The 24,931-nt window shown below is 36.3% G+C and overlaps 1 protein-coding gene across 3 annotated transcripts in view; it reads left to right on the forward strand.

Moving 5' to 3' along the window:
• The window catches only part of Cdh18 (cadherin 18), a 406,710-nt gene that overhangs the window by 340,838 nt on the left and 40,941 nt on the right, over positions 1-24,931 (forward strand). For all 3 annotated transcript variants that reach the window (XM_051150995.1, XM_051150998.1, XM_051150997.1), the window contains exon 8: positions 231-367. In XM_051150995.1, coding sequence (XP_051006952.1) covers positions 231-367 — 137 coding nt within the window. The remainder of the gene's footprint in view (positions 1-230; positions 368-24,931) is intronic.

Raw genomic sequence — 24,931 nt, forward strand, 5'->3', positions numbered from 1 at the left:
TTTTATTTATGGAGTTTGTTAATTATAGAATTCTCTGTAGTACACTTATTATGTGATTTAATGATTAAAAACTTTTAGAAGTTCCATAAAATTTAGTTGTTAAAGAATTCTTAAATCAAATATAGAAATTACAGTTGCATTTGAATGGATTTGAATTAATAGCTCTCTTTACTATGTTATATTGTGCTTATTTATCATTACTTACAAAGACGATTTCCATTCTCTTTCAGGTATTTTATCAACCACAGTGCTGAAGAGGACAGATTTTTTAATATTGATGCCAATACTGGAACTATTAAGACCTCAAAAGTACTTGATAGAGAAGAAACACCATGGTACAATATTACAGTGACTGCTTCAGAAAAAGGTAAACTGCTTTAGGTATCCCAGGAAAAGAGTTATTGTGCATGATATCCTATGCGCAGATTTCCAGGCCAGCAAGGTACTGCCCATTTTTTCTCAGACTCTCACAGGATGTATAGGTGAAGTCATTCATGATTCTGAATGTAATGAGTTAGTTTTATAGCTTTTCCCTCACTTTCTTCTCAGCATGAAGTTAGAAAATTGGCTTTATAGAATGATTAGTCCTCATCTTTGAGTCAAGAGTACTTGATTTTTTTCCTCTTAATTGTGCTACTTTTCTGTTCTTTGTACTTAAACTTCGCTTATGCCACCAAGTCTTTTCAACATGGGTACTTATCAACTGGCAGTTCAGCCTTTAGATGTCACTATAATATTATTGCTTGAATTAGCACTTATAAAATTTGCAATGATATAATTATATGGAAAATCTCAAAAGTATAAGGATACCTTCATTATACAAATCTTACAACACAAAGCTTTGGAACTAGACATGGATAGAGGGCATTGCATAAACATCTAAAATTAAAAAAATATATATAGGGAATGTTTGACTGTCAGTAAAAATGAAACAAAAAGTATATAAAGATCTATTTTTTGATAATGGTGTCTTAATATGTTAGTAAATACAAAAAAGGTACCATTTAGCTTCAGTTTAGAATTGTAGACAAAAGTGGCAGGAATCATTATGAAATATTTCAACATACTTATGAAAAACATACATATAGGTATAGGAGTATTTAATAGTGAAAAAAATTGCCATGTGGACCGAAATTATGCTTTTTATTCTCTCAGGTTGACGCAGAAAATTTAAAAATATTTTAAGAGATGCATTTTTATGTGATTGGCATGGCATATGTCTGTCATTTCAGATTATATAATTTAGTTGTTCCTCCATTATCACAATGAATACAGAAATATGTTTATTGCTCTTGAAAAGTAAGGAAACCCTTGGCCCATATCTGCAGGAACTGGTGGTTGCTGCAGAATAATTACAGAATGTGTGCTGATGTGTGGCTGATCAGTTTCACTTATAATTTCTTATGGTAGATTCACGTCGTAGACTGAGTCATCACAACCTCCATAGCTCTTCACTGATAAATAAAGCTTCCTACGTCGTATGTGTCTAGCAAATTTTATTCAACTCTCCATTCTAATGGGTTTCAGTGCTGTTTTGCTTTTAGGTTATTAATAATATTGTCATTCACATGCATGAAAATACTAGGATAAGAATGTCTCATATCCCTCTTATTGAGTTTATTCTTAAGTGTAGAATTGCTGTTTTATGTGGTTACTACTTGCTAAATTATTTCACTGACAAACTATTTTCCTGTAGAGTTGCAACATTTTTTTATATTCTGGCAAATGAGATTCCAAATTCTGCACATTGCAATTAACAATAGTGCAGAGAGTGTGAAGTGATATCCTTGTGTCTTGTCCTATATCTTTGTTATGAATCCATGCAAATCCTTTTATTTATTCTGTACATATTATTTAAATTTCTTTTTAAAAACCATAATTTTAATGAATTTTCTGAAAATTTCATCAGTGTGTACATTGTATTTTGATTATGCCCCCATTTTCCCCTATAATTCCTCTCCAGAACCACAACCCTCCCTTTGGTTTCCTTCCAACTTCATGTAGTCTTTTTTTTTTTCTCCTAGCATGCAAAATCCATTTTGTATTGTCCATATAGGTTCTCATGAATGTGACGCCATTTACTAGAGCATGGTCAATCTACCTTAAGGAAGTCATCAACTCTCCCTAACCCTTCAGCCCTGTCTGGACACACCATAAACTCCTCCCCATCCACACTGAATGGTTGCCTGGCGTGATCTTGTTCTGAAGTGACTACTGTGGGTTCATAAATGCTTGGTCCTGTCATTTCCAGAAGACGCATTTTTTACTGTGTTCTTTCCAACCTATAACTTTTATAATGTTTCTTCTGTCTCTAATCTTATTTAAATTATATATTCATCATACTGTTGAAAAACAGTTATTTACTAGGTCCTTTAAATTGGTGTTATAAGGAACACTAAATGGGTTCATTTCATATCATATGGTCAAATTTTATTTTCTAAATATCCAGGCTAAATGTGTAATTTTGTATATTTATTGAAAAGCACTTGAATAAATAATATTGAAAATCAGGTGACAAACTGGAATTATTGCATTAAAAATTCTTAAAAGAATGTGGAAAACTTGTAGATTTCTAGGACCCTCTGGATCCTTTTATTTTGCTGTTCTCCCATGCGTCTCTCATTTAGAGTCCCAATAGGATGCCTTCCCCTCTGTCCCAGTTTCCTGGTAAGTGAAGGCTTTCGTGGGACATGCCCCTTGGGCTAGTATGCAGATATAAGTGAGTATGGGCCCAGGGGTCCCGCTCAAACTAAGGCACCAGCCAAGGACAATACAGGAGGTAAACTTTAAACCCCTTCCCAGATCTAGCCAATGGTCAGAATATTCTCCACAGTTGAGTGGAGAGTGTGATATGACTTTCTCACATACTCTGGTGCCTCACATTTGACCATGTCCCTGGAGGGGAGACCTGGTGGCACTCAGAGGAAGGACAGCAAGTAGCCAAGAAGAGACTTGATACCCTATGAGAATATATAGGGGGACGTAATCCCCCTCAGGAACAGTCATAGGGGAGGGGAATAATGGGAAAATGGGGGGGGGGGAGGAATGGGAGGATACAAGGGATGGGATAAACATTGAGATGTAACAAGAATAAATTAATAAAAAAAAAAAAAAAAAAAAAAAAAAAAAAAAAAAAAAAAAAAGAATGTGGAAAACATTAATGGCAGCAGAAAGAAACAATTCTTTGGATTTAAACAGAAAATGTTATTCAACTCCGAATCATCACTTAAGCCCCCTTAATATTTGCAGCAAGAAAAACCAACTTATATATGAACACAGACATGCATATAAAAATGTACCACTCTTGGTCATTACCAAAGAAAGACCTGTTTTTGTAAAACTAAAACCTTAGCAATTTAGTAGAGTGTTTTTTTCCTGTTTGCTATTCCTTATTGTGGGGATAGAGTTAAAACATATCTACTAAGTAAAGTAGAATAGTAAATTGTAATTTCCTGCATTTTATAATTGGCAATAAAAAGCCTTAGAGACCCATTCAATGAGCATTACTGAAATATAATTTAATCACAACTATAAACAGGTGTACAGAAGGAATAAGCACTAGTTAAGATTTTATAACCATGTTGGCAGATTGGTTTCAGAGAAGTGCACATGCTGGCGCTGATTGCTGAGCCTAAGTGTCCCGTAGTATTGGCAGAAACTCCTATAATTGTGATCCTTAACTTAAACATTAGCCACATGGGCAAAACATGTTGTTTGTAGTGTAGTTGCTATTTTTTCCAATTATTTTTAAAACTCTACTTAATGTAATATTTTCTACAGAGTAGATTTTTTTCCTGTAGAATTGCTTCTACTGGTTAATATTTAAAGCACTTTATTTTTCCTTCTCTGTGGATTATGCAAATATGAGAAGAGCCATCTCTTGGCAGAAGAGACAATATATCAAAGTTTAGGAGAACAATATTGCTTAAGCATGGGGTGCACATCACACATGTAAGCCTATGCACCTTAAATGTGGGGCAGGAGCCTCACTTAGGGAGGGAGTGTCTGCCAAGGAAATGAGAGAACTGTGACTTCTGTCAACTGATCAGCCCTTGTGGAGTAGTTGTAGTATCTGACAATGGCGAACTCAATCAAGGAGCCTGTGCACACCCAGCAAGAGTCAAAGCCAATAAAAGAAACTACATAGAATATGACCAAAAGTTGATTCTTCCATCTTGTTGCCCTTGATTACTGTGGTGGCTCAGTCACCTAAGCACATGGTAAAAGCCATAGCTATGTACCTGCAGTATGATATAATTTTCTGCTGTGGCCAAAAGGAACTATTGTGCGTGGGTCTCTGTGATCACCATGTCAAGCAGAGCAATGATCCACAGGGGTAAGATAGCAGTTTGGTTAAACATCCTGTGTAGCTTCAATCTTAAGAAGTTTGAGCCGAAGTACTTTATTTTAAGAATATTTGGGGCACAGCATAGTCTGGTAAAAAAAAAAAATCCTAGTGATAATGAACTCAATTCTGTTTACACAACAAAGCCTAAGACATGACTCCATCTGCTCTCTCTCTCTAAAGTACATGTGATATATTTCACAAAGATAGAGTCTATAGATTGAGAAGAAACAATCTCATGATAAGGATCTGGGGGCAAAATCCATGTGGTCTCGGCCACACAGATTGCACAAAGTCATCATGCCATAAACTATGTCAACTCCCAGCTTTATGCATAGAAAACAAGCTGTGCATTTCGACCATTGAAGGGACAACCTTTTTATAACATATAACATTCCTGGATCCCTGGGTGCTTATTTGTTAGCAGAAAGGAAATCTGACTCTTACACAGTATATTTTACAAGATATATTATCCCAGTGAAGACTTCTGTGAAACATGAACAGCAATATTACAATCACACAGAGAACTGAAATACAAACATATTTATATATGAACTTATAATGGCATTTACTTTTTGCATTAGATAACTCAATGAGTTTTGATATCAAGCATTTGTCAGATATTTTATCTTAATGAGATTGATTCAAGTTCTGTATTCCATTTATACAAATTTTGGGAGAGTCTTATTTTCACAATTGTAAATAAGGCACCACATCAAGATATATACAAAAAAGTTCCCTGTAAGTTGAGAACTAAAGACTCTATTACATCAGATTTCACAGTACTTGGGTAACTACTGCTTTTAAAATAACTATCTTTAGAAAAATTGCATTGCAGTTATCAGTGTGTGTATATGTCTATGAATGTGTTGTGTGTGTGTTTGCATACTTTTGTTGTTAGGTATTTGAGGTTTTATACAATATACATTGATCATATTTACATCCACAACTCTACCCAATTTTTCTTTACTTTCATAGTGCCTCCATTTTGTATTAATTTCCCTAAATTCTCTAAAACCAATCAATTATTCTATCCAAATATTCTTAGATGTGTGATCATTCACTGGAAAATGTTAACTTTCAATGTTATATATTCTAAAGAAAAATACCTCTCTTGTTCTAGATCTTAAAAATTAACTGTGGTATCTAGCAGGTGCATAGTTGCCTTATTGACCACTTTAGTTACTTTAGTTATTTGTGTATATGTGTGAAACCTGGTACAGCAGTGGTTTTTATAGGTGTTCTTTGATATAATTTTGATGTTATTTATCTTTTGTTATACTCATTCTTCACCTTACCTGCAGCTTCCTCAACTAGTTAAACTCTTCCTGTTGTATGTCAATGTTTTCTCTATCACTTACTTTGAAATGGCTACTCCCTTTGGGCCCTTAGAAATTTCCTGACCCACATAGATATATGTGTTTTTAATGTATATTCTAGCAAAAGGATTTAATAACTTGCCTCGGGAAATGGGAATTTTATATTGTTATAGAACATGTATTTAAGGTTATTTCTCTTGTTTACTTGTTTTTCTTCCATTTATTTATTTATTGAATAATTTCAATTAATTGATTAATTTTAAGTAATTTGTTTACATTACATCTCCACTTGGAGAATGAGCTGTCCATTGGGTACTTCTGAACAGGAGTCTAGGTTCTCTGCATTCATTGTCATTAGCTTATACAGGCTTCCTAGGGTCTAGATCCTCTGGCTCTGATGGTTTCTTTGTGATGTTCCTGATCCCTCCAGGTACTTTCATTCCCCCACTTTTGCATACATTGCTCAGAACTTCACCCAGAGTCTGGCTGCAAGTCACAGAATCTGTCAGGATCCACCACTGGGTAGAGTCTTTCAGGAGACATCTATGTTGGGCTAATATCCACTTATAAGTTAGTACATACCATGCAGGTCTTTCTGAGTCAAGATGGTCTTTTCTAGTCCCATTCATTTGCATGTACATTTTATGATTACATTGTTTTTGATAGCTGGCTAATATTTTGTTGTGTTTCTTTATCCATTCTTTGGTTAGGGACATCTAGGTTGTTTACATATTTTGGCTATTACAAATAAAGCTTCAGTGAACATAGTTTAGCAAATGTCCTTGTTGTATGGTAGAACATCTTTTGATTTTATGCCTAGGAGTGGTATGGGTGGGTCTTGAGGTACCGCTATTCCCAGTCTTCTAAGAAAGCAGCAGATTGATTTCCAAACTGGTTACACAAGTTTGCACTTCACCAGCAGTGGAGCTGTGTCTCACAATCCTCTAACATCCTCACCAGCATGTGCTTTCACTTGCGTTTTTGATCTTAGCCATTCTAACACATGTAACATGCTATTTTTTTTTCCATTGCATGGTTTGGCTTCTTTGTAGAAAATCAAGTGTCCATAGGTGTGTGGGTTTATTTCTGGGTCTTCTATTTGACCCCATTGTTCAACCAGCCTATTTCTATGCCAGTACTGTGCCATTTTATTACTGTTGCACTAAAGTACAGCTTGAGATCAGGGATGGAGATTCTTCCAGAAGATTTTTTTTATTGTACCAGATTCTCTTAGATATTCTGGGCTTTTTGTTTTTCTATATGAAGTTGAGGATTGTTCTTTCAAGGTCTATAAAGAATTTTGTAGGTATTTTGATAAGGATTGTATTGCATATGTAGTTTGATTTTGGTAAGGTGGTCATTTTTATTATGTTTATACTCCCAATGTATGAGCATGGGAGATCTTTCCATATTCTTATATGCTCTTCCAATTTTTTCCTCAGAGACTTGAAGATTTGTTTTGTTTTTTTCCATACAAGTCTTTCGTTTGCTTGGTTAGAGGTACACCAAGACGTTTTATATTATTTGTGGCTATTATGATGGGTATAATTTCCTATTTTCTTTCTCAGCCTATTTATCTCTTGTATACAGGAGAGCTACTATTTTTATTTTTAATTAATCTTGTATCCAAACACTTTGCTGAAGTTGTTATTTAATCTCTTCAAAGGATGATCACAGAACCATTCCTCCTCCTAACCTCAGACACCCCTTCTCCCTCTCTTTATCAGAAAAGGGGAGATTCACAAGGGGTACCATTTGACTTGATACCTTAAGCATCTCCTCTCTCAATGAGGCCAGACAGACAGCCTAGGGTTAAGGGATCCAAGAGCAGGCAACAGAGGCAGAGATAGCTGTATGCCTGCTACATATATGTAGAGGCTATAGGTTCAAGCTGTGCATGGTCTTTTGCTGGTAGTACAGTCTCTGTGATCCCCATGGGTCAAGCTAAGTTTGCTCTGTAGGTCTTCTTATATTGTCTTTTACCCTTCAGCTTCTTAATCCTTCATCCCCCCTCCTCCACAAAACTCTCCAAGCTCATCATATTCTTGGCTGTGGGACTCTGCATCTGTTACCATCAGCTGTTGGATGAAGCTTCTCAGAAGACAGTCATGCTAGACTCCTATCTACAAGCATAACAAAGTGTCATTAGTATCAGAGATTGACTCTCTCCCATGGGGTGGGTCTCAAGTTGGGACAGTCATTGGTTTGCCGTTTCCTCTCTCTCTCTCTCTCCGACCCATATTTATCCCTACACTTCTTGTTGGCAAGATAAAGTTTGGGTTGAAGGTTTTAAGGGTTGGTGGTGGCCCTCTCCCTTTATTGGAAGTTTCACCTTGCTACTGGAGGTGGAGACTTAAGGCTCCTTAACTCCTTCTTTAAGGAGTCTTAGGTAGTGTAGTCCCATACACTCACAGGAGCTTTCCCTATTCCAGAGATATCTCCTACTGACTTATTTTCTCTCTACAGGTGCTCCACCCCAACACCCTGCTTTTTTCTCAAGAGATCTCCTCCCTAGTTAACCTACCTACACACTTTCCCCACCAGTTCCTTCCTTTCATCTATTCCAGATGACTATTTTACTCCACTTTCTGTATACGATTAAAGCTTCCTCCCTTGGACTCTCTTTGGTTTCTTTGCATCTGTGAATCCTGTACTTTATGGATAATATCTATTTGTAAGTGAATACATACCATGCCTGTCTTTTGGGATCTTGGTTACCTCACTCAGGATGAGATTTTCTAGTTCCATTCACTTGCCTGTAAATTATATGATGTCTTTTTTTAATAGCTTAGAAGTATTTCATTGTGTAGATGTAACACATTTTCTTCATACATTCTTCAGTTGAAGGACATCTAGGTTGTTTCCAGTGTCTGTGATTATGAATAAAGCTGCTGTGAATGTAGTTGAGCAAGTGTATTTGTGGTATGGTAGAGGATCTTTTGAGTATAAACCAAGGTGGTATAGCTGCATCTTGAGCTAGTTCTATTCCAATTTTTCTAAGAAACCTCCAGATTTATTTCCACATTGATTGTAAAAGTTTGCATTCCCACCAGCAATGAAGGAGTGTTCCCCTTGTCCCAAATCCTTGCCACTATTCACTGTTACTTGAGTATTTGTTCTTAGTCATTCTGATGGGTGTAAGATGAACTTTCATGTGCATTTCCTTTTTTGCATTAAGGTATTTGACCATTACTTTAAGTGCCTCTTGGCCTTTAGAGATTCCTCTGCTGAGAATCCTCTATTTATGTCTAGATGCCACTTTTAATTGGGTTATTTGCTTTGTTGGGTAATTTCTTGAGTTCTTTATATATTTTGGATATTAACCCTCTGCCTGATGTAAGGTTGGTGAATATCTTTTACAATTTCATAGCTGCTATTTTGTCCTATTGACAGTTCCTTTGCCTTACAGAAGCTTTTCAGTTTCAAAAGTTCCCATTTATTAATTTCTGATCTTAATGCCTGAGGTGTTCTGTTCAGAAAGTTATCTCTTATACCAATGAGTTCAAGGTTATTCCCACTTTCTCTTTTATTAGATTTAGTGCATACAGCTTTATGTTCAGGTCTTTGATGCATTTGGAATCAAGCTTTATGCACTTTTTTTCCAGTGACATTCACTTTTAATGAAGTTTAAAATTTTTCCAGAATGTTTATATGCACAAAACATTTTTACAAACAAATCATCACACCATATGAATCTGAATCATACAAGAGCCTTTGAATACAATCAACTCCAAATTACTTGAAAAATTAATTTGATATGTATTGAAAAGACAAAGTTTGTCCTTTCACGAAATTTACATTTGAGTAGAGAGTGATGGAAAAGGAGCAAGCAAATAAGTCATATATTTTAGGCTATAACAGAATTTTTAAAACTCTCTATAGATGGGGGTAAGAGTGAGGCCTGGGGCAGATATAATGAATTTTCTCATGTTAGAAACTATGGCTTAGACTAGGGAGGTAATTAGGGGAAGTTAGCTTCTGGATGCAGTCCAAAACAGCCAAAGAATGAGCCTGAAGATGTTCTCTGAACAAATCTGAAGGGAACGTGCCACCGCACTTTCCTCATCCTCACCACTCTGGTCCCGTGGACTGAAAGTCCCATCTCCAGCAGCTATAATACCTGAACCCCAACCCCTACCCTCTTTTGGTTGGGTTCAAGCAATAGAATTACACAAAAAGAGATGGGAGGGCAGGACAAGAAGGGAGGATTTTTTTTTTTCTTCCTCCTTTCTCTTGTTCAGCCAGGATATTGCTTGACAATGGATGCTTTCCTTTGCTGACAGATTTGGTGGCTTGTTGGGCAGTTGTGTATTGGTGGCCACAGTTATTGCTAATTTGACAAGCTCTCCTTACCCTTGATCTTTCTGGCTTCTGGGCAGTGTTGGTTATTGCTTCTACCTCTTAATTGTGTCACCCTTTCTTATTAGTTACCCTCAACTTGACCAAACTTTGGTAAATAACCCACTGAGTTTTCCTCAGAAACCCTTTAGTATGCCACTGTTGTTTATATCACCAATATAAACAATTAGACACAGGATGCTAGATAAAGAGGAGCCAAAGATGACTCTGGAGGCTTCTCTAATCTGATCATCTGCAAGAATGGAGTTGCCATTTACTGAGTTGGGGAAAGACTTCAGAGAAAAACTAAATAGTTCAAAACAAATTCATTAGGAGGAGACAGGGCAGTCCTCAGAGTGCAATCAAAAGCAGAACTGTCTAAAAGGTGAGTTTGCTCCTGGCCTGCTGAGAGATTTGGCTTACAAGACAGAAATGACCATGCTTAGTGCTCCCAAAGGGAAAATAGAATTATAGAGTGAGGGATGGTGGTAGACCAGCTCACCATCTGAAGTCAACACAAAAGCACTGCTGGCTGCTACCTGGGTTAGTGTTTGGTAAGCTTCCTGCAGGCAGCCTCAACCCCACTCAACATGGGCTGCCAGGTGCTTCAGCTGCTGTTTCTGACAGATCACTCTAGATTTAGGGTTACAGAGGCCTTCCAACCAAGCCTTAAAGGAACAGCAACAAATGTATGGGGGCTGCCCAAAAGAGGGACTGCTGGAATTACATATTTGGAAGATTTTGTGCTGAGATCAGTCCAATGCACTTTTATAAGTGTGAATCTATTTGCATTCTTTTACTTGCAGACACCAAGTTAAGGCAGTGAAACAATGCCCTTCATAATAGCCACAAATAATATAAAATGTCTTGGTATAACTCTAACCAATCAATTGAGAGACTTGTATGACAACTCTTTGAAGAAAGAAATTGAAGGAGATATCGAAAAATGGAAAGGTTGCCCATGCTTAGGGATCTGAAGGGTTAATATGGTAAAAATGGCCCTCTTACCAAAAGCAATCTACAGAGTCAATGCAATTTCCATCCAACACCAACACTCAGACCTGGAAGGTGCAACACTCAACTTCATATGGAATAAAACTCAGGATATCTAAAATAACCCTATTCAATAAAAGAGCTTCTGGAGGTATCACCATCCCCAATTTCAAGCTGCACTACAGAGCAATAGTAACAAAAATTGCATGTTATGGGTGTGGAAAACAGATAAATTGACCAATGGAATTGATTAGAACATCCAGAAATAAACCCACACACCTATGGATACTTGATTTTTACAAAGAAGCCAAAGTCATACAATGGGGAAAAAAGCATCTTCAATAAATTGTGCTGCTCTAACTAGAAACTTAAGGGTTTCTTAAACTAGAGGAGAAACCTCTTGTAATCCCAGAATTCAGGAACACATGGTAAATACTTGGATAGCCCAGAGGTACAGGCTGATTCTGTCAGTCTCCGAGATAGAATTAAATGGAAGAAGAAGAAGAAAAAAATACGTCAGTAAGTAGGTTTAATTGGAATCCTCTTACGGCTTAAAAACTCTGATGTCATATGTCAATTCTGTGGTCTTTCTAGTGACTCTTGTGTCAAATATGATCTTCAACTCATTCTATTTGGCAAAATGTATTACACGGAAAATATTGAAGTGAGCTCCTTTTTTTCTACCTATTATCAGCCTAGGGTGCACTTGCCATTGCAGGATGTTTCAATTTCAACAAACACTGTTCTCAACCTTCCACATCCAGAATGGGTTTTTCTGTTTATTGGATTTCTTAGTCTCTTCAGATAAAAAATGCAAAAGGTTACCGGTTAGCCCTCAGTTTGGTACGCTTTATAATCTCTGCAATAAGGCATTTATTAAATAATACACTTTTACATTATTAATGAATGATGCTTTTTAGATAGTGGTATTTCAACAGCAAGCTTGGTAGATACATTTATTTGACTCTAAGACTTTACATCCTATGAGCATATACAGGGGGAGGTAATCCCCTTCAGGAACAGTCACAGGGGACGGGAATAATGGGAAAATGGGAGGGAGGGAAGAATGGGAGGATACAAGGGATGGGATAACCATTGAGATGTAACAAGAATAAATTAATAAAAAAATGTTTTGGAGTTAAGAACAGCACAAACAGAAAGTTTCATTATAAATCCTTATTGTAATGAAAGGATATGTGTTGCTAGAAATGATAAAAAAAAAAAAAAGAAAACTGTGGAGTTTAATTTCCCAGTGATGGTTTCATCAAGAGGCTAATGAAAGTGTTCAGTTTTCTGGAGAAGAGTAAGAAGTTAAACCTGAATATCTTGTCCAAATTGTAGATATAGTCATATGCATTTATTTGTCATCACTGCTGAGAAATTGAATGAAAGGAGGTGTCTATACAGTCATAATGTGTATATATGAACTCTGGAGGGAGGAAGAGAGAGAGAGGAAGGGAGGGAGTGAGCAAGAGAGGGAGGGAAGTAGAGAAGGAGAGGGGGTGTGAGGCATTTGGAAGAGAAGAGAAGAAGAGCAACAAGTGGGAGAGTGATTTATCGTAAGACATTGACTCATAGCTTTTCTGGGCTTTACTGTTCTAAAGTGCAGTCAGAGTATGAAAGCAGCCTGGCAGACAGGCTGACTTAGAGTAAGCAGAGACTCCTATTTCAGAGTGAATGCTTTCAGGAAGGGATTTCTTTGTGGCTTGGCAGTGTTTCTGCTGTGCTCAGGTCTCTATGAGAGATTCAAGTGCAGCATGAAGGAGAATCAGCTTTGTTTGGCCTGTTGACTTAAATGCCAATGGAAACTAAATCAGTGACACAGAAAGTTACAAAATAAAGCATGACCAGACACCTTGAGAACTCATGATCAAATCAAGGAGACACATGAAATTCACTTCAGAGTGACATAAGCTCTGCTCATTCGTACTGTTTAATTTTTGCAGTTTCTGAATATCAGTCAAGACTACTTACATCATTTCTATTGATTGCATTCTTTAACAATTACATAAAAATATATAATATGCTCTGACTTTTGACTCCCACATCCTCATTTATTTTCTGTTCACCTCTCAAAACTTAGCCTTTCTCAGTGCCTATAACAGTCCTTTTCTCAGATTCAGGATTTTAGATTTGGTCTTAGGACTCATTGAGTTTATCCAAGACCATCAGTTTGACCACTGGAATGGAACATCATTATGGTTCTTGATTGCAATGTCTGTATCACTCCCCCCCCCCAGCACACACATAAATGTTATTTCAAAACAGCTCTTCATATATTGTGGCTCCTATATATTCTACATTTAAATCACCTTCTAAGTGATACACTCCATCACTTTGCATTCCAATATAATGAGTTTCTGTTGTCTGTGGATCTCAACTTTTAGTATTTTAAATATAGTAATGCTGAGTTCTGTCTTCATTCTGAATTAATGACTGGAAATCTATATAGATTTTCAGACTGGGCTGTGTTTCTACTCCAGTTTCCTTTTGCATGTAGAAGTTAAATGGTCAGTATTATATTAGCTTCTATGTGAATTTAAAAAGATTCATTCCAAGGATGACTCAATTTAATTCATAGCTTCGTTGATGATAACACACACACACACACACACACACACACACACACACACACACACAGAACCTATGAAAGAAAATCCATGAGAAAAGTAAAGGTTTTAATTTTTAATTAATTAATTAATTCACTTTGCATCCTAATTGTATCTCCCTTCCTCCTCTCCTCCTGGCAGGTCATTTGTGTCAATCCTGAGTTAATAAATGAAGCATACTTAGTTTGTGTAGTACTGTAATTCTCTTCCATGCACAAGTGACTGGTGGTTATAGCAGTTGAGCATATTGACTGCACTAACAGATGACTCAGGTTTGATTCAAAACACCCACATGGTAGCTCATAGATGTCTGTAACTCCAGTTTCAGGTGAATCAATACACTTTCTGGCCACTGTAGACATTATGCATGGCATGCGTGTTGTACACACACATATACATGCAGGTAAAACACTCATTGGCTAGGTTAGTTTTATGTCAACTTGACACAACCTAGAGTCATTGAAGAGAAGGACGCATGCCTTGAGAAAATATTTCTGTAAGATCAAGCTGTAGACAAACTTGTAGGGCATTTTGTTTGTTAGTGTTGACTGGGGTGGGACCATCCCTGGTGGTCCGGGGTTCTTTGAGGAAGCAGGCTGAGCAAGCTATGTGGAGCTAGCCAGTAAGCAGCATTCTTCTATGGCCTCTGCATCAGCTCCTGCCTCCAGGTTCCTGCCCAGATTGAGCTTCTGCCCTGACTTTCTTCAATGATGAACAGTGATGATGAAGCATAAGTCAAATAAACCTTTTCCTCCCCCCACTTCCACCAAAAATATGATTCTGGTGATTTTAGAGAATCAGAGAATTTATTTTTCTACAAACGTTGTATGTGCCTTGCAGTGATGTAAATACATAGTTTTAAACTCACTATTCCATGATTTTCCTCTTGGTACATGCCTAACTCTATCAAAATACCATTCTTATATCTTCTGTATTAATTGACTCTCTTCTTTCCATGCACATATATTTAAAGTCCAAATTTTAAATTTAATTCAACTGTGCAACTTGTATCTTCAGGTGCTACAAATTAAATTTAGGAGTTATGAATACTGTCCCTGTTGCCTTTAATCTGATATTATTTTATGCAGGTGCATATAATAATTCAAAAATCTATTAGAAGAGATTGAGCGGTTTCAAGTTCCCAAAGCTTCTACATATCATCTTCTTAATGTCACTGTGATATTTTGATGTATGTCATCTGTCTTCCATAAATGTGTTCATTTAATTAATTTTACTTAGTACACACAGAGATCCTAATTGGCACAGTTTCTTTTCCTGGCACACAAAGGGAATATCAGCAATGGAATTGCTATTTCTTTCACCAATAGGCAAGAGAAATAATAAAACACTTATGTGGAAGTCTGTTCATGCACATATCTGTCGATGTCTAGCCTGAGGAATGACAGGAAAGATTTGTCCTCCAAATACAAATTTAAAATACCTGTTAAGAATACTTTCACACACCAGGCTAGATGACTAAAATGAGAACAGTTTTAGTGAATTGTGCATATTCAAGTCTGTCCATAAAGTTGCTGCACAGATTTTGGTCATGGCATTTTATTCAGTAGAGGATTCCAGGCCACAGGAGTGTATCACCTGACATCACGGCTACTTCTTTCCATGTTCATGCTCAGTTAAACCTTTCTAGGATACTCTCTCAAACACATCCATTGGTGTGTTCTTTTTTTCCATTAGTAGTTTTTTATTTATATATACATTTATATTATTACACATATATACAATAAACTATCTATAGCAAGAAGAACAATGACACAATCAGGAAGTATATAATTGCTACATTCTTAGTGTTTGGCTATTTGTATTTGATAGCCTTAAAGAAAATATCTTTCCTATCTTGGTGCATCTAAAATTCTGAATGTAAATCAATCTCCATCGCATCTTGTCATTATCAACTTAAAATATCTATCTAGACATAAAAACATCTGAACCCCTAAACAACTAAGCCTCATTGTAAAACTGAGCTATCTGGTCTTCAACTCCATCAGAGACTTGAGAAGGAATAAGCTTGATTACCTGAGTACGCTGGGAGTGCAGTGATGATGATGATGAAGAAGATGAATTTCCCCATTGGTGGAAAGCAGTTTAGAGTTATATGTGTTTGGGATAGAAGGGTTCTTAACACCTGAAATTATTTGACAAAGGAGGATATTTCGGTTATTAAAGAATTATTCACTTTGTTCTAGATTTAGAAGACATGTATTAACTTATAGAACTTTTACAGAAATAGGTTTTATGTTGTGTTTGATCTAATCAATGTCATAGAAAGCCCGTGCTCCCTTTATTTAGGAGACTCACATGAAGAACGAGCTGCCCCTATGGTACATATGTGCAGGGGGCCTAGTCCCAGCTCATGCATGGTTCTTGGTTGGTGCTTCAGTCTCTATTTGGCATGCTTGGCCCAGATTAGTTAGCTCTGTTAGTCTTCATGTGGTGCTCTTGTCCCTTCCAGATCCTTCTATGTGCCAACCCCACTTATCCACATACTCCCTGAGATCTGGGTAATGTTTGTGAGTCTCAACAACAGTTTCAATCTTATGGTGGGTGGAGACTCACAGAAAAAAGCTATTTTAAGCACCCTTCTGTAAGCATAATGGAGTGTCCTTGTTAGTGTTAGGGGCTGGCCCTTTCCCGTGAGGTGGATCTCAGGTTGGGCCACTCATTGGTTGGACATTCCCCCCAATGCTGCCTTTTCTTTATTCCTGCACATCTTGCAGGCAGGGTAAATTTTGGTTCAAAGATTTCTTGGGTGGATTGGTGCTTCTCTCCCTCCACTAGGAGCCTTGTCTGATTAGACAGTGGCCTCCTTAGTCTCCATGACCCTAGAGACTAGGCGTACCAGCTAGAGCCACCCTCATATCATCCAAGAAGGACCCTACCTACCATGTTATAGGTCTCCAGCTTGTCTCAGGGATGTTATGCCCACGGTTTCTCTTCTCACTTCAAAGCCTTTGTCCTCTCACCCTCTTCTCCCCTCCTTTGATCCCCACCCTCATGTCTTTTGGAACTCCCTCTCCTATCCTGGTCTTTCTTTTCAACACTTCCACCGTCTACTTTATTTCCCCTTGTAAGAAAGATTTAAGCATCCTCCCTCAGCATAACTCAGGTATAAGTAATTTGTTATAGTTTTATTGTTTCATGAAGTTGTTTAGTTATATATTTAACAATATTTACAATACATATGGATGGTTGATTGAGATTGGAATTAATGGTCAGAGCCCAGGAGGTGAGGAGAAAATTACTTGTGGAATCATTTTTCTTTTTTTAACATCTGGGTTCGGCTTTGCCAATAAGTCTATCTAGAGGCCTGCTGCCATTTTTGTCTTCTATGAATATTTTGCCAAGGAAGACAGGATTGCAAATTTGTCTGACAGACTGAGATGGCATGGTGTATTCTTGGGAATGCTCATGGTAGTGTGGAGTTTTTGGTTGGTGAATATTCATTCACAATATGGGGGAAAGCATGCTACGTGCTGTATAATCTCAATTTCCCAAGTGTATGTACAAGTTGCAGAATCTAGAGGGACACACCAGCTGAGCTGCTTGTGACTGAGTGACTTAGTTCTTGGATTCTTGTGTTTTGTTTCCTGTAATGCACATACTAAAAAAAAAAAAAAAAAAAAGATTTATTAAAAGCTTAAAAAATCTGGGTTCAGGGATAGAATTTGGGTCCTTATGCTTGGCAGTAGGATACTTTCACTGCTGAACAATTTTTTTACCTTAATTGAATTTTAGAAAAAATATATTTTATGAGAGGTTAAACAATTTTCCTTTTATGATAAAACACTCATTTCCGATTTCTGTTCATTATTTTCTTCCTTAGGTTAATTATACATCCTCATAACAGCTATTCACACACACACACACACACACACACACACACACACACACACACACATTCACATCTACAGAGAAAGAAAACATCTATCTGTATCTTCTCTATCTCTGTCTGTATACACAAATATATTTACAGATGTATGTATGAATATGATGTCTGCATGTTTTTTATGTCACTGTGTGTGTTTCAAGCTAGATTTAAGTGTTCCCTAGATTCATTTCAACGTGTACAAAACTCACACACAAGTTAATTTTGTGCACTTATGGAAGTTTAGGCTCATGAACACAAACTGTGGATATTATATCATGATCTTCTCATGGAAATTAATATATTTGTACCTTCAAATATTTTCATGATTCTAATTACTAACTAACTTACAGTAACACTAACTATAGCTACAACCACGAAATTATGCAGTAGAATATTTTCAGTTTTTTGACTGGCAACTCTATCTTCCATTTTCCTACCCAGACTCAGGTAACTAGAAGACTTATTGTTTCTATGATGACAACTCATTCTGATAGAAATATAGGGTACTCACATTTGTCCGGAGCAGAATGTATTATCAATTTTTTATGCTATTTTTAATTAATATTATAATTTTATAATTTCCCATCTATTGAAAAACATGAATGAGTACTTGTACACATGAAAAAGAACAGATAAGTCAAAATATACTGTGGTCTAGTTCTCACACTTTTGGCCATGTATGATAAAGGTCTCTAGTAGAAAACCAAGTTTAAATTTTGTTCTTGCTGTGACAGTTAGCAGAAGCCAGCTTGAACCCTGAGTCAGCCACAGTAATTGGTCTGTCCCCTACAGTTCTGTGATATGCTGTTGTAGAGATCAAAGGGCTTAAAGGAATTTTCACCATGGGTTACAGTCTAGACATGCAGCTCAGTAGTAGAGAATATTCTGCTATATCTGAGAATAAGGGGTCAGTTCTTTTTTAAAAATTTTTCTTTAATTTCTTCTTGTTACATCTCAATGGTTATCTCATCCCTTGTATCCTCCCATTCTTCCCTCCCTCCCATTTTCCCCTTATTCCCCTCCCCTATGACTGTGACTGAGGGGGATTACCTCCCCCTGTATATGCTCATAGGGTATCAAGTCTCTTCTTGGTAACCTGCTGTCCTTCCTCTGAGTGCCACCAGGTCTCCCCCTCCAGGGGACATGGTCAAATATGAGGCACCAGAGTTCTAACACCCAATTTGTTATAAAACAACCACCTTTAACAAGAGCCTCATGAGATCTGACACACGTTTTTGCCTATGGAAGACATTTCAACTCATGGACCACACTTTCACTCAGACTCACACAACATACACTTATATATTAAAAATATACAGACCATCAAATTTATCATGTGATCTTTTGGCAGTACCTCCTTCAGGGTTAAACAAGCAGACTCTTTTTGATGAATGCACCATAGAAGGTCCTGGGAGCCCAAGAATTAGTCATTCTGTCTTTTTCTCTAAAGAAGCATAGGTTTTTTTGTTTTGTTTTTTTTTTTTGTTGTTGTTGTTGTTTTTATCATAAACTTTATGATGTCACAGAGCAGATTATTCAGCGACTTTTCTTAGTTTCAGAATAAATTAAAATGAACGGTAGGACATCATAAGAAAATAATCAGCTGTTCTTTCCAACTGAAACAAAGTTTTTTTTTATTAAATTCTACTTCTGAATCAGATAATTTATTTTAAACAGACAATCAATCTAAGTATTATACAGTAGTAATTTGCATGCACACAGTAGAATCAAGATTTGTTATTTTATTGTTGCTTTTTAACAAAATCTTAATTTGATTTTACCAATACTTAGGAGCCAAATGCCGAGCCTACAAGCTCAGAGAGGCATAGAAAGCATACAACTGACTGCCCTACTAAGTCCCTTGTCTGTCTCCTTGCTGTCTTAAAATTCCTTAAAACTAAAAATATCCCCTTTCTACTTTCTGTACCTCTCTCTATCCATCCTCAGACTTTCTCTCACTCTCTATGTGTTTTGTTTTTTATGTTCACTCCCTAACTGCTCCACTTCTAGACCTAAGGTTTACTTCATTTAATCCTCATTATGGAAAACTCTTAGATTAAAGCTCTGACCCACAACAATTGGAAACATGTTTTCCCCATACACAGTCTTGGGTTTCACAGTGTGATCAGATATCTTACAGTTTTGTGTAGTGTAAGCTCAAAGTTTTCATATGATGGATAATGAAATTGGTTTTCTTTTTAAGTGATACATTTCAGAAAAAGATGAGATATTTATAAATTCTCAGGGAGTTACATACAAATCAGAAACACTGCTGTGTAGGAGAGATAAATATGTTTTGGTGTTGATCCCAAATGTGGGATGGAGAACAGACTTGTGAGAGAGCAGGGTGTTTATTGCCTGAGAAGTCAATCCACTTCTTCCCAGAATTATTCCCACTGTCCCTGGAGACAAATGGATGTAAAAACCAGTATATATTTTGTAACATTCAACCCATGGACATAATGTAATAGATATATTTGAGGCGCAATCCAAGGCTGTGCTGTCTTCAGTAGCATGCATTAGATCAGTAATACCTAAATTTTGTTTTCCCATGAATCTGTTACATTTGGAATAGCCAGGGAAATCCAGCTGGTATTGTTGGTGGGGCCCTGAGCCAATGGGCCCCTCCTGCTGTTTCTGGGCAGTAAAATATTGTCTTACAGATCACTTTCAGATTGACAATCCTCAGCCCAATATTTTCCTTTCACACATCTGTTACTGTACCCTGGAAGTCTTGGCACCTCATATAAATTTGGAAACTCAATATCTGTCTGAGTTTGGACAATGGACATAGGTTCCAGTTGCTCCTGATTATTCATTTTAATATCTTCCCTAGAAGTATGTACCATTTCGCCCCTAACTTCCTCCTTGTTTGTCTCTGTAGTAGCAGAAATATTAATCTGAGCATCCCATTGTTGTAAGAGATCACTTTCCCATAGACTTATGGGTATTTCAGCCACATAGGGTCTCAACTTCCCTCTCTGCCTTTCTGATCCCACACACTTAAAACACTATATGCTTTATTGTACATTGGATACTTTACCAATTCCTATAACTTTTTTTATTAACCTCCTGAAGCAGCCAATTTGAATTCTAATACTTGTTTGAAATAATTGTGATATTGGCACTGGTATCAACCAGACCTTGTAATTCAAGGCTGTTGGTATCTCATTAAATCTATATCCTCCTTTAAATTCTTCCCTTATATCTTTCCTTTACTGCTGTTCTTAGGAATAATTAAAAATTTTTCTATCTGTTCTTTCACTTGTCTCTTTTAATCTTCTTAGATGACTGAATGTGTGATCTTTTTATAAGTGCCCTGGCATTAGCAGCCAATCAACATAAATATGTCATAAAATATAAACCTTTGTCAGTCCACTGAGAAATTGAGTATTGGTGAATGATCATGCTTACAAATACTGCAAATACTTAATTTTTAATACTTTAAACATATTATCACTGTTTCCTACATTTCTTATAATTTCTATTTTTTAAATTTACAATTATCTGTTATCAATGATGTTAAAAGAAAACTTTATTGTATTTATATTACTTCATCATAAAAATCAAAATGGTAAAAAAAAAAAAAAGCTTTTAGTTCTCCTTTTAATAATATACTTGGGTTTCACTTCAGAAATAAATATTTCCAAATTTGAAGGCAGCACAGAAACATAATTGTAAATTCAAGTTGAAAGGACAATATAAGTATTGATTATATAATGAATTTAAATATTCTATAAAGAGTTCACAGATATTTTGAGTAAGAATACTAAGATAAGAAATAAATGGTTAATTTGGAAATATCGGACACATAAGAGGACATATTTCGGCTACATTTTCCCAATCTAACTGGATTAACCTATTGTAGCACTTTTGCATAGATAAAGGATAGTTCCTAATTTATTTCATATCAATGTGAAGAGTTACATTTTTTATTTCAAATAAGACTGAATTATTTTGACTCTAGAGTTATGATTTAGAGCAAAGACATTGTTCATTTCTAAAAGATGAAAGGGACAGCTTACATTTGAAGCCTCTAAATTGTGTCGCCATCACAATGAGTACCTACAGGGATATGGATTTGTGTGTAAATGGGATGAACCCATTCATTCTAAGTACTTCATTTCAGTCAGGAAGTTGGAGAATGACTATGAAATAAATATGCATAAACAATCCTCGCTAAATATTAAACAAATGCATGAGATGTATTTTAGATGTTGTAACTCCAAGTTCTCCCTTTCTGTATTTTTAAACAATATATTTTTTGTAAAATAATATCTGTCATTGTTTGATACCAATGTTTTAAACATATGAAGTTTAATTTTCAATTATGTAACATTTACTCAAAGATTTGTTTAAATAAATCATTTATGTATTAAAATAAAGCATTGTAATTCCCTGTTATAAAGCAAAGTTTGAGACACTTTTAATCAAAATCATGTTGATATCAGTAATAATACGTTGTTTTAACAATAGTGATTTCTTGATATTAAGACAGGATCCAACAAAGTGAAATTGACAGAAAAAAGAAGGTCTATAAGTAACATAGACCTCTCCTAAACACAGGTAGTTTCATTGATCAAATAAGCCTAAGATAAACACAGGACAGTCTCAACAGGTACAAGTACTTACCAAGAAGGCCTAACAACTGAGGTAAAATTCCAGAACCCAAGATGGAAGGAGAGAAGTAACTCCCAAAAACTGTCCTTTGACATTCAGAAGTATACCATAGCATGCATGTGCCTTCACAAACACACACACACACACACACACACACACACACACACACACACACACACAATAAATAAAATACTATGGATCACTTCAATCATATTACTAATCACTACATCCTAATTTTTGCTATGAAATTATGTGACTTTCATAAAATTAATTTTAAAACCTGCAGGTAAAAGTCCACAAACTATCTTCATTTCCAAAAAAGCAAATACGTTGACAGAGAAAGTAAAGATTGAGTATTCTGTTGGTTAAATGATTTTGTTGTTGCTGATGGTTTACTTATTAGTTAGTTCGTTGGGCTTTTGTGTTTTTTGTTATATCAGTTGGTTGGTTCGTTTGATAGAGATGGATTTTTCTCTGTAGACTGTCCTGGACTTGCTTTGTATACCAGGCTGCTCTCACACTCACCGAAATCCACCTTCCTCTGCTTCCCCAAGTACTGGGATTAATGAGTCCCGCTGACAGATAGTTTTATGATGCATTAAAGAGAACCTTTGAAAAAATTACTTAAAAAAATCATTCATTGTAATATCTCTTATTAACTGGAAAGACAGGACTATACAGAGACAAAAAAGAAGGTTCTTGTTTTACTGCAATACTGTAGGAAAAAGTGAGGAAAGTTCACAAAGTTGAAGGTAAAATACCTGCAAAAGGTGCCGAGGCTTCCTATTGTAACTTCAGGTGAGAGAGGCATGGGACATTGGGGAAAAAGAAGGACCCAGAGGGTCTAGAACCCTGCAAGAAGACCATGAAGGCTGGTGGATCTGGACCCAAGGGAGCCTGCTCAAACTATTGTACCAACCAAGGACAATGCATGCAGTAAAACTAGACCCTCTATTCAGATCAAGCAAATGACAGCGCTTCTCCACACAATGGACTGACTATGACATGAACTCTGATGCCACTATTTGACCACTTCCCCTTGGTGGGGAGTCCTGGTGGCACTCAGAGAAGGATAAGCCAGGCTACCTGGATGAGACCTGACAGGCTGCTATCATATGGTGGGCAATGAGGTCCCCTTCTGTTACAGCCTAGAGGAGAAGAACAGGGTGAAAGATGGAGGGAGGGGAGAATGGGAAGATAAAAGGGAGGGGATAACAATTGCGATATAATCTGAAATTTTATTTAAGTAAAATGAAAATTTAAAGATAAAAAAAAAAAAATAGATTGACCAAAGAGGTGTCTTGAGGCAAGGAGCAAGTTCAAGAAAAGCTAAAAACTTTCACAAGAATTAAACACAGATGTTCAATACTGAGATTCAAATGGCTAGGAAGAAAAGGAAAGCTCTAAACTTCTGTGTATTTGCAGAAAACAAATTACCATTAGTCATAAGAATCTGAGATATAATTGGTTTATGCTCAGTGATCTGCAAATTACTGCTGCCTCCCTGACTGTGCCAGCTATTCAATGGAAACTTCACTAAGCTCAGTGAAACAAGTTATCCTGCTGAGGACTATGTATCATATAGTGCATGAGGGGTTCTCAACCTCAAGTCCACACATGACTATGGAAATTCAGTGAGACAGAAATTCCTTGACTCATCAATCCTTGATTGCCCCATCTCTTGGTAAGTATGACACCATCTGCATGGAGAATCTGATTCATAGCTTCTATAGTATCAGAAAACAATTCAAGGCTCCAGTGGAGAAAAAAGTGACAGCTCATTTAGAGGAGGGTGAAGGTGTTATCAACATGGAAGACCAGGAAAGAATCTTATTAGAAGGGTGAACTATGTTATCTACCATAGTTCTTATGTAATGAGTCAGTTAATAAACAGTGACTAATTTTTAAAAATATATTATTACACTATATGTATATTCTTATGATTAAAAATAGACTAGTAATTGATATGACCATGATTTGATAAACTAAAATATCACTTATATAACTTACTTATACTAAACATACTGCAATAGCACTTTTAAAGTATTGGAAGTAAATGCCACATATTAGAGTAGAAATATATATATATAATGTGTGTGAAGAGTAATCTTAAATTTGAATTTTATAACAATGTATCTAAATTTAAACTTATTTTGCATCTATATACAAAATTTTATATAAGTAAATTAAAAATAACCATATGAGTGACAAGGCATTAAGTTGACAAGTAAATTCAGTTATCTACATTTTGTCCTATCATCCCTATATATGTACATATTCCTGCTTCATTCTTTTTAACCCCTATCTCCAAACTTAAAAAAGAAAGATAAAGGAAAAGAGAGAAATCCTTGAGTCCAACCTTGTTTTCTCTCTAAATAACACCAAAAGTAACGTATAACCAACTCCCAATGAAATTAAAAACTATCACTCAAGAAAGCAACCAAAAACATAACCAAACCACCTTAGGAAAATGGGGTGTCATTCTATTAAGTTTTCTTTGAGCTGATGTGGGACAAATAATACCTTTGTAGTGGCCCAAATAAAATTGAAGGAAATGGTTAAGCAAGCTAGGAATAGCACTTGTGGTCCAGATTCGAAATGTTGAGAAATTGCAAGCTTAATTAGAGTCCCGTGTTAGAGCCTACCTCAAAGAAGATGATGAGCATCAAATAACCTCCAGATGGAGATAACTTCAAATATGGCTAACAATCCACTTGGAAAATTTCCTCTTTTCTACCACAGACAGAATTCTGCCTAACAAAGAGCAAACTTTGATGCAGGCAGAGTCAATGTCCAAACTCTGGGAAAACAGGGTAAGCAA

The sequence above is a fragment of the Acomys russatus genome, chromosome 9 (genome assembly GCF_903995435.1).
Source record: "Acomys russatus chromosome 9, mAcoRus1.1, whole genome shotgun sequence".
Taxonomy (NCBI): Eukaryota; Metazoa; Chordata; class Mammalia; order Rodentia; family Muridae; genus Acomys; species Acomys russatus.